This window comes from Lynx rufus, unplaced genomic scaffold (assembly GCF_022079265.1).
Source record: "Lynx rufus isolate CCGP_SWC_20201006 ecotype Redwood Valley unplaced genomic scaffold, mLynRuf1.p SCAF_4, whole genome shotgun sequence".
NCBI classification, from domain to species: domain Eukaryota; kingdom Metazoa; phylum Chordata; class Mammalia; order Carnivora; family Felidae; genus Lynx; species Lynx rufus.
The window spans coordinates 117,865,687-117,873,676 of record NW_025814856.1 but is presented as its reverse complement, the minus strand read 5'-3'; the positions used below and the strand labels follow the sequence as shown (position 1 = coordinate 117,873,676).

At 38.5% G+C, this 7,990-nt stretch overlaps 1 protein-coding gene across 1 annotated transcript; it reads left to right on the top strand.

The window, feature by feature from the left end:
* The first annotated feature begins 2,810 nt into the window (after nt 1–2,810).
* Nucleotides 2,811–6,975, top strand: NPVF (neuropeptide VF precursor). Its single transcript, XM_047095107.1, has 3 exons — nt 2,811–2,948; nt 4,611–5,014; nt 6,924–6,975. Exons 1-3 carry the CDS (start codon nt 2,811–2,813, stop codon nt 6,973–6,975), a joined length of 594 nt encoding a protein of 197 aa, XP_046951063.1.
* The last annotated feature ends 1,015 nt before the right edge of the window (nt 6,976–7,990 follow it).

The following is a 7,990-nucleotide window of genomic DNA, read 5'->3' as shown; positions in this document are numbered from 1 at the left end:
ACCCAGTAAGCATTTATCTTTTGGGGCTATAATAATTTTAGGCTTTGTTAGTAAAAGGCATTAGAAGGGTACTATGGGAGGAAGGGATTTCTCTTTCTGGCTCAAATGGGTTTCCATTTGCTTTTTTTTGTTCCTACACATGGCTGCCCGTGGTGCATGTTTGGGACATCTGGTAGCACTCATCCCCGTGGAGTTGATTCCCAGTGAGTCTCAGAGATATCCCAGAAGTTGCCTTCCCAGCCTTGGCCCATCTGCATCCTGGAAGAGTATCTCCCACTTGTGAGTGTAGACAGGCTCTGGCCTGGGGTGACCCAGCAAACTTCTCTGCCATCCTTACTTTCTCCAATATGGTCTGAATCCCAATCAGCTTGCCCTTTCCTTGGATACTCTCCCTTGATTCTAGTGTATTCTTTACCCCTTTATAGTTAATCCCCTTTATAATTAATAATGCTTTATATTAATCAAACTACTGTCCAAATTACTATGTATTTTCTATCTCCTGATCGGACCCTGACAGAAAGAATACTGTTCATTGAAATGGGAAACATAGGAGGAGAGACCGGTGTGAAAAAGATAAATTCCAATTTGGACATACAGCATTTAAGATGCCTGTGGGGCATCCCAACAGCACTGTGTGGTCAGAAGCCAAGGATGTGGGGGGTCTAAAGCTCAGAAGTGTTCAAGCTGGAGACAGAGGCTTAGAAGTGAGTTGATTTCAGGTTCCTAAAATCTTAGTGAAGCATGTATGTAAATGCCACGTGTCCGGGAGATAGATTTTTTTCATTTTTTTATGCTCATGTCTCAGCAAGAATCCCTAAATATGCTATGTATGTGGCAGCACATTTCATCAAAAGATTTATGATGATTTCATACTGTGTATGTTAGGTCATGTTGTTTTATAGCAACATTTTCGAAGCTAACTGAAAATACGGCTGAAAAAGTGCCAAGCCCTATATTAATAAGATAATTCTAATTATACTCCAAACTTGGAAGTTTGAACCTGGTGGAGACAGGGGAGTAATTAGTCATATCGGCTACTCTAGATGCTGACTGCAATCATAAAAACTCTAATAGATGTGTCAAAACCTCAAGTAGCAGTACTGAAAATGGATGCACTGCTAACATTTCAAACAAACAGATAACAGAACGTACTTTGAAAGACACCCAGGTGGATCGTTTCCACTTTTTCCAGGGTGTGAACTCGGCCAACATAACTTGCTCCTTGCGTCACCCATTTCTCAAAAGTTTGGATCTACTGACCACAAAAAAAGGAAGTTCCATCAGCAGTTTGCAAAGGAACAATTTGAAAGAGAAATGCATTAAATCCTCAGGGAAATTAAACCCAAATAATCCAATAACAGTGTTACAAAATTAACCCTAGACTATGAATTGAATTAATTGCCTCCTACTGTGGGGCTTCTTGGCTAGCACAGACTAAAACAAATGAGGCCAATGATGTCAACTGCCTTTAAGAGAGGCTGCAGGCAAGTGTGACCTTGGGGTACTCAAGAGTTTAACCATTGTTGTTTTCCTAATTTATTCTGGAGAGCTATAATATAGAGAAAGGTCTTCACTTCTGCCCATCGCAAACCTCAAATCATGGTAGGTTGTGGAAGAGGCTCAAGATGGTACAATCCATGACACAAAAAGATGTGATTTTATAATTTGCTCTTTTGTGAATTCACCTCTAAGTGTCTGTATCTAGAAGTAGCTAAAAATCAATCACTATAAGGTCTTTTTTCCCTGAGAGGGCTGAATGGGCAGATGGGAATAAATAATGATTTCTCTAGAACCTAGGTAGTCTCATGATAAGACAGCTGTTTAAGAATACCAGTCATCTGCTCCAAAAGAGACTCGCTTTGGCATTTCAGTAAATAGCCATTTATTTCTATAAATTCTTTTCTTATGCCATGATGTCAGTATGCCTGTGGCAATGTGAGATTACCTAAATAATATGGGCCAGGGGACCAACAAAATTAGCATGTGTGTGACTTACCAAACCTCTGCTAGGGTTCTTAAGGGCTCTGAGGAGGAAGGTAGGGTGCAGCAGCACCACAGAAATAAAATCCCAGTGATTTATACGGTTTTGCCAAATAAGGCCCACAGGGCAAATACAAAAGGCCTGGAACTGCCTCCAGCTTCTCCTGAGACAGCCAGTTTGTCAAAACGCCTAGCACATGGTCTGATGCCCACCTTTCACGTCGCAGCTGACATTTACTCCTGAAGCTTTTTCATAACCAAACAGCATTTTACAAAAAGTTAATTAATGGCATTTATTTGGGTATTATGTGACTTAGAATTCTTTTTACATTCTTAATTTTCTTTGACATTTTGAAATTACTATGCCTAACTCTTTTGTGTGAGTAAAAAAAAAAAAATGTTTTTTTTTTTTGTTTAACATAGCTCACATGTATTGAATACTATTTTTTTTTCCTTCTGAAGAATTGACGCAAACACCAAAATATTTTTTATTTGAGCTCAGAGAAATGAAGCATTCTGTTTGTTCGGACTCTTAATTACCATGGCCCCAAACTTATCTAATTAGAAACTCCTTCCTAATGAGGAAAATTATTTTCAAAGTTAATGAATTTGCAAACAGGAACATAGCTGTCTTTCCAGAATGAATTACCCACATTCCTTAAATACATAGTTTAAACACTCTAATTAATATTAGTACTTAAAACATGTGGGATTGGTTTCACTGTTAAATCAATCTTTCCTTTGTTTTTAGACAGTATAAAAAGACCACGATTCCCCATCTTGCAGACATCGGGCTGCACATAGAAACTTAATTCTAGATTCTGAACAAAATGAAAGTTGTTTCATCAAAATGCTTTATTTTATTGACTTTAGCCACTTCAAGCTTGTTAACATCAAGCATCTTTTGTACAGATGAATTAATGATGTCCAATTTTCACAGCAAAGAAAATTATGACAAATATTCTGAGGTAAGTTTTTTAACTCCATCTAACATGACTAGCATTAACTATATATATGTCCTAAATCTGATGCCTTTTTGTATTTTGTAAAGAGTAAGGAATGAGTTAGTTTGTGCTTTGTTGTTTGTCAAACCGCAGGCTTCCCATGACAGTGCATTGATATAGTTTGTATTTTTTAACACAACAGCAAACAGCCTGGCCTCTCTAATGACAATTTATGTACAGGGTATGATATGTAACAAGTATAAAGGTGCATTAGGAATTTTCAACGGACTCAGAAGTACACAGTTGTAATAAATAATTGCTGATATAAGATCTGGATATACTTCAGCTGAACATTTGAATGGTCTTCAACTACAAACTAAAAAAATACAAGGGTTGTATTTTCTACCTAGCAATTATGAGCTGATAAGTTTATGGTAAATCTACATCTAAGTAAAATATTTATCCCTAGATGGTGGAATTGCAAGTTATTTTTATTTTCTTCTTTATGCTTTTATACATTTTCCAAACTTGCTGAAATGAGTACATATTACTTTTTACAATCAGAAAAACAATCATTTAAAAATCTTAAGGGGGCACGTGGGTGGCTCAGTCGGTCAAGTGTCTGACTTCAGCTCAGGTCATGAGCCCCTTGTCAGCCTCTGTGCTGACAGCCAGTGCCTGGAGCCTGCTTCAGATTCTGTCTCCCTCCCTCTCTGCCCCTCTTCCACCCTTTCTGAACTAAATAAACATTAAAAAACAATTTTTAATCTTCTTAGGGACAAATTTTCATGGGAAAGCTAAATTTAATTAAATATTTGTTGTATTTTAAGTGGTTCTTTTAATTTTTTTAAATGTTTAGTTTTGAGAGAGACAGAGAGAGACAGGGTGCAAGTGGGGGACGAGCAGAGAGAGAAGGAGACACAGAATCTGAAGCAGGCTCCAGGCTCTGAGCTTCAGCCCAGAGCCTGCCACAGGGCTCGAACTCACGAATGGTGAGACTGTGACTGTGCCACCCAGGCACCCCTTAAGTGGTTCCTTTAAAGTTGGTAGAGTAGTGGTGCAGTAACCCACAAACCAATCACTGCTTTAATAAAAATGTAACTTATATACTAATAAAAATGCAATCGGTTTCTTGAGCAATGCTTTTAGAGTGGAGCTCTGAATGTGAGCAGGTAAGAAAGAAATTCAGTGGAGCCTCCTCTAGCTATACCGCAAAACTAGCTAGCATCTCTCATTGCATTTATCCACCACTTTGGCATTTAAAAAGAGGAGAAGCAAGAGACATGAAGAGGCCGTGTAAGGTTTCTCTAAAATCAAAATATAAAAATATATGAACTATTTCATAAACAGCATGAATCAAAAGCTGAAAGAGAAGAACTTCAGCAAAATAAACTTTTGCCTCATTTCAATACTTTATTATGTTCCTGCTGCTCAAACACATTGCTGTATTCACTATATGTTTTTATTAATATTTTATGGTTGTCTTACAATAGTCCAGGGACAGAGAAACTAGATTGCTTTAAGAAGCCTAATGCGAACGCTTTATTTAAAAATTCTGCACATTAACACAAACTTTGTTTATAGCTTTAACAATTCTGCAAACCAAAGTCTGGACTTAAGTTAATTTGGGGTTTATACCAACTACCTAAAACAATAACTTATTTTAATATTCTTTTCTAATCATAGCCTAAAGGAGACCCTGAGGGAGAAAAGGAAAGAAGTCTCAGTTTTGAAGAGCTCCAAGACTGGGGTCCAAAAACTGTCATTAAGATGAGTGCACCCACAGTCAACAAAATGCCACACTCAGCTGCCAATTTGCCATTGAGATTTGGGAGGACCATGGAAGAAGAAAGAAGCACTGGGGCAATGGCCAACCTGCCCCTGAGATTTGGAAGAAATATAAAGGAAAGTATCTCAAGACATGTTCCTAATCTGCCCCAAAGGTTTGGGAGAACAACGGCCAAAAGCGTCGCCAAGACACGGAGTGATTTGCTCCAACAATCCATGCTTTCACCATCTGCCAGTGAGTTACTCTACTCCATGAACTGCCAGCCCCGAGAAGTCCAGAATCCTGATCAAAAACACCCATGGTAAATACCTGAAAACCAGTTAAAATGAATGGGCAGTTATATATAGCTGGTCCGGAAACATTAAAAAGGACTACCTCTTTTCAAAAGTTTCTAAGAAAGTTAAGTTTCTTAGAAGGGAAAAGGTAAAGAGACAGGGAAATGAATACCTGAACGGAGAACTATAGAAGTGCCAGATATAAACATGACCACAGGCATAAAGTAATGAGGTGGTTTCCCCTAAGCCACACGTGGGCATCAGTCTCATCATTCTATAGCCACATACTGAGTAGGAAAATCCTGATGACAGGATTGGGAATTTAAGCCTATGACATACTGTCCAACATTTAATCTCTTTAATGTAAAAGATCCCATATGAGGGAACTGTCTGCAAGTACACAGGATTCCATTTCAATACACCAGGTCTCAAATTCAGAAGGTTTTCTTCATCAACTTTAAATCAAAATTTTTTCCCTTTCTGGATCTCATTTTATAAATGAGTGCTATTACTATCATTGTATTAATAAGTATTTATGAAGTATCTACTATGCACAAATCAAAAAGCAAGAGTTTCATAAAATTAATAGGCAAGCTACCTCTTATTCCTTTTTTATTTTATTTTTTTAGTGTTTATTTATTTTTGAGAGAGACAGAGCAGGAGTTGGGGAGGGGCAGAGAGAGAGGGAGACGCAGAATCTGAAGCAGGCTCCAGGCTGTGAGCTGTCAGCATAGAGCCCTGCTTGAACCCACAAACCGGGAGATTGTGACCTGAGCCGACGTCAGACACTTAACCAACTGAGCTACCCAGGTGTCCCTCTTATTTTCTAGTAGAGAGTATATATAAAAACAAAAAAAAAATTTATATAGAGTAGAACATGAAACTTTAAGGCCTTTAGAAAGTCAGGTAGCAAGCTCTGACACCTTATAAGTGAGACCTTTTCAGAACATTCCTAGTTTATTTTTTATGTGGCTCTTATTGCCATCTGACATATTTTCTCCTTTACTAGAATTTGGGGTCCATAAATTCCATGCTTTTTGTCCACAGCATGGCACAACAGACTGTGCCCGGCAGGGGTGGGGGTGGGGGTGGGGGTGGGGGTGGGGGTGCGGTGCTGGGAGTATTTCTACACATAGCACTCTGGGAAAGTTTCATCAGACTTTGAAAGGTGGCTCTGTTTTGAACATTCAGAGACAGGTGGGAAAAGAGAAGATACTTTCAGGCAAAAAGAGAAGTGTGAACAATGGTACTAAAGCAACGGTGAGCCCCCCACAGCTAAGGTTCAGGTTGGTGAGAGAAGCAAGGGTGCAAAGAAAAGAGGAAAGAAGGAGACAAGGTTGGGCTAAGAGCTGACAGTGCAAACTCAGGGCCAAGTAAAGGACTTTGGATGGGGCATTAAGTTAAGAAAGGGATTCATTAAGAAAGGGATGGGGCACCTGGGTGGCTCAGTGGGTTAAGTGTCCAACTTTGGCTCAGCTCATGATCTTGCTGTTCCTGAGTTCCAGCCCCTTGTCGGGCTCTCTGCTGACAGCTTGGAGCCTGGAGTCTGCTTTGGATTCTGTGTCTCCCTCTCTCTGTCCCTCTCCTGTTTATGCTCTCTCTCTCTCTCTCTTTCAAAAATAAGTAAACATTAAAAAAGAAAAGGAGAACTACTGACATTTCTGCTGAGGTCCTGAGATATACAGGGGTAGAATTTGGCAACTAACCAGATGTTGTGAGTGGGGCAGTGTGGAGGGAGAGAAGTGAGTCCAGGGTAAGCTGGTAAGTCTGAGTACCCATTACAAATTCAGGATCTCATCAACATGTCACTCATTTGAAGTGCAACACAATTCAACTCAAGTATAATTAAGCAGTTAGGACCATGGCTTGTATTTTTATATGCACTTATGCTATTGCTATGATGGATGAGAACATGTTGTACTGCTTACATTTTAGGAGACTGGGATTCAAGAAAATAGACGATACAGAACTGAAACAAGAAAAATAAGAGATTCAGAACTTGTCCCTAAAGATGATATAAAGCTGTGGCCTGTAATCTGTAAACAACTCTACAGTGAAGACAACAATGAAGGAAGAGTCACGGTACCCTTTTGATGGGTTATCACTGACAACAATTTTTCCTTGTCACTAGAGCTGGTATCTTAAAAGTTATTTTAAAAAATTTAAAGAATATTGTAATGTAAAAATGAAATAATTTTTGTCTAAATAAAAAGAACATTGCAAATACTTAAGAAGCCTCTGGTAATGGGGAGAAAGGGGGAGGGTGGGCAGGGGGAGGCTGAAGCTATACCACTATCTTATGTAAATATCATGGACACAGCCACAATGAAGTAAAAAATTAAATAGAAGAGTAACCTGACAAATATTATTATGAAATTTAAATGATTTAAGAGAGTAATATGGTTGACATATGAACCAGAATAACAAATCACTTACAAATTATGTTTTTATACACCCATTTTTTTTCCATCGCATCGTTAGTGACTCTATGCTAGGTTAAAATTTTTCAAAAAAGAGAGAGAAAAAGGCAATTATTAAATACCTCTTTAAGTGCCTCTCTATCTGTATCTGGAAATTTGCCTTCTGGTATGTCTCTTTTCTCATTTAATATTTCAAGTTTATTTATTTGCAGAAAAAATCTGGTCACTCCTAAACTAACAGTTTATAAACACAGTACACCACAATATAAATGCATAGTTACTCGACTTTAGTCATAATAACAGGAAGTCCTTAATCAGATATAGCTAGTTTATTGAACAGTCTCAAATCCATAGGGTGCAAATAAGAAATAGTGTTATTTTTCTCCTATGCTGCCCCCAGCTGGGCTGTTTTGAATCTCCTTTCCCTGCTGGGTAGTGATCCTTTAATGATACCCTGGACAGATTCTGTAACTTCCTTGGTCACTTCCTGAGATTAAAAAACTCAGTCAACTCCACAAGAAACAGACTCTTAACTATAGAGAACAAACCGATAGTTACAAGAAGGGAGGTGGATGAGAGGAT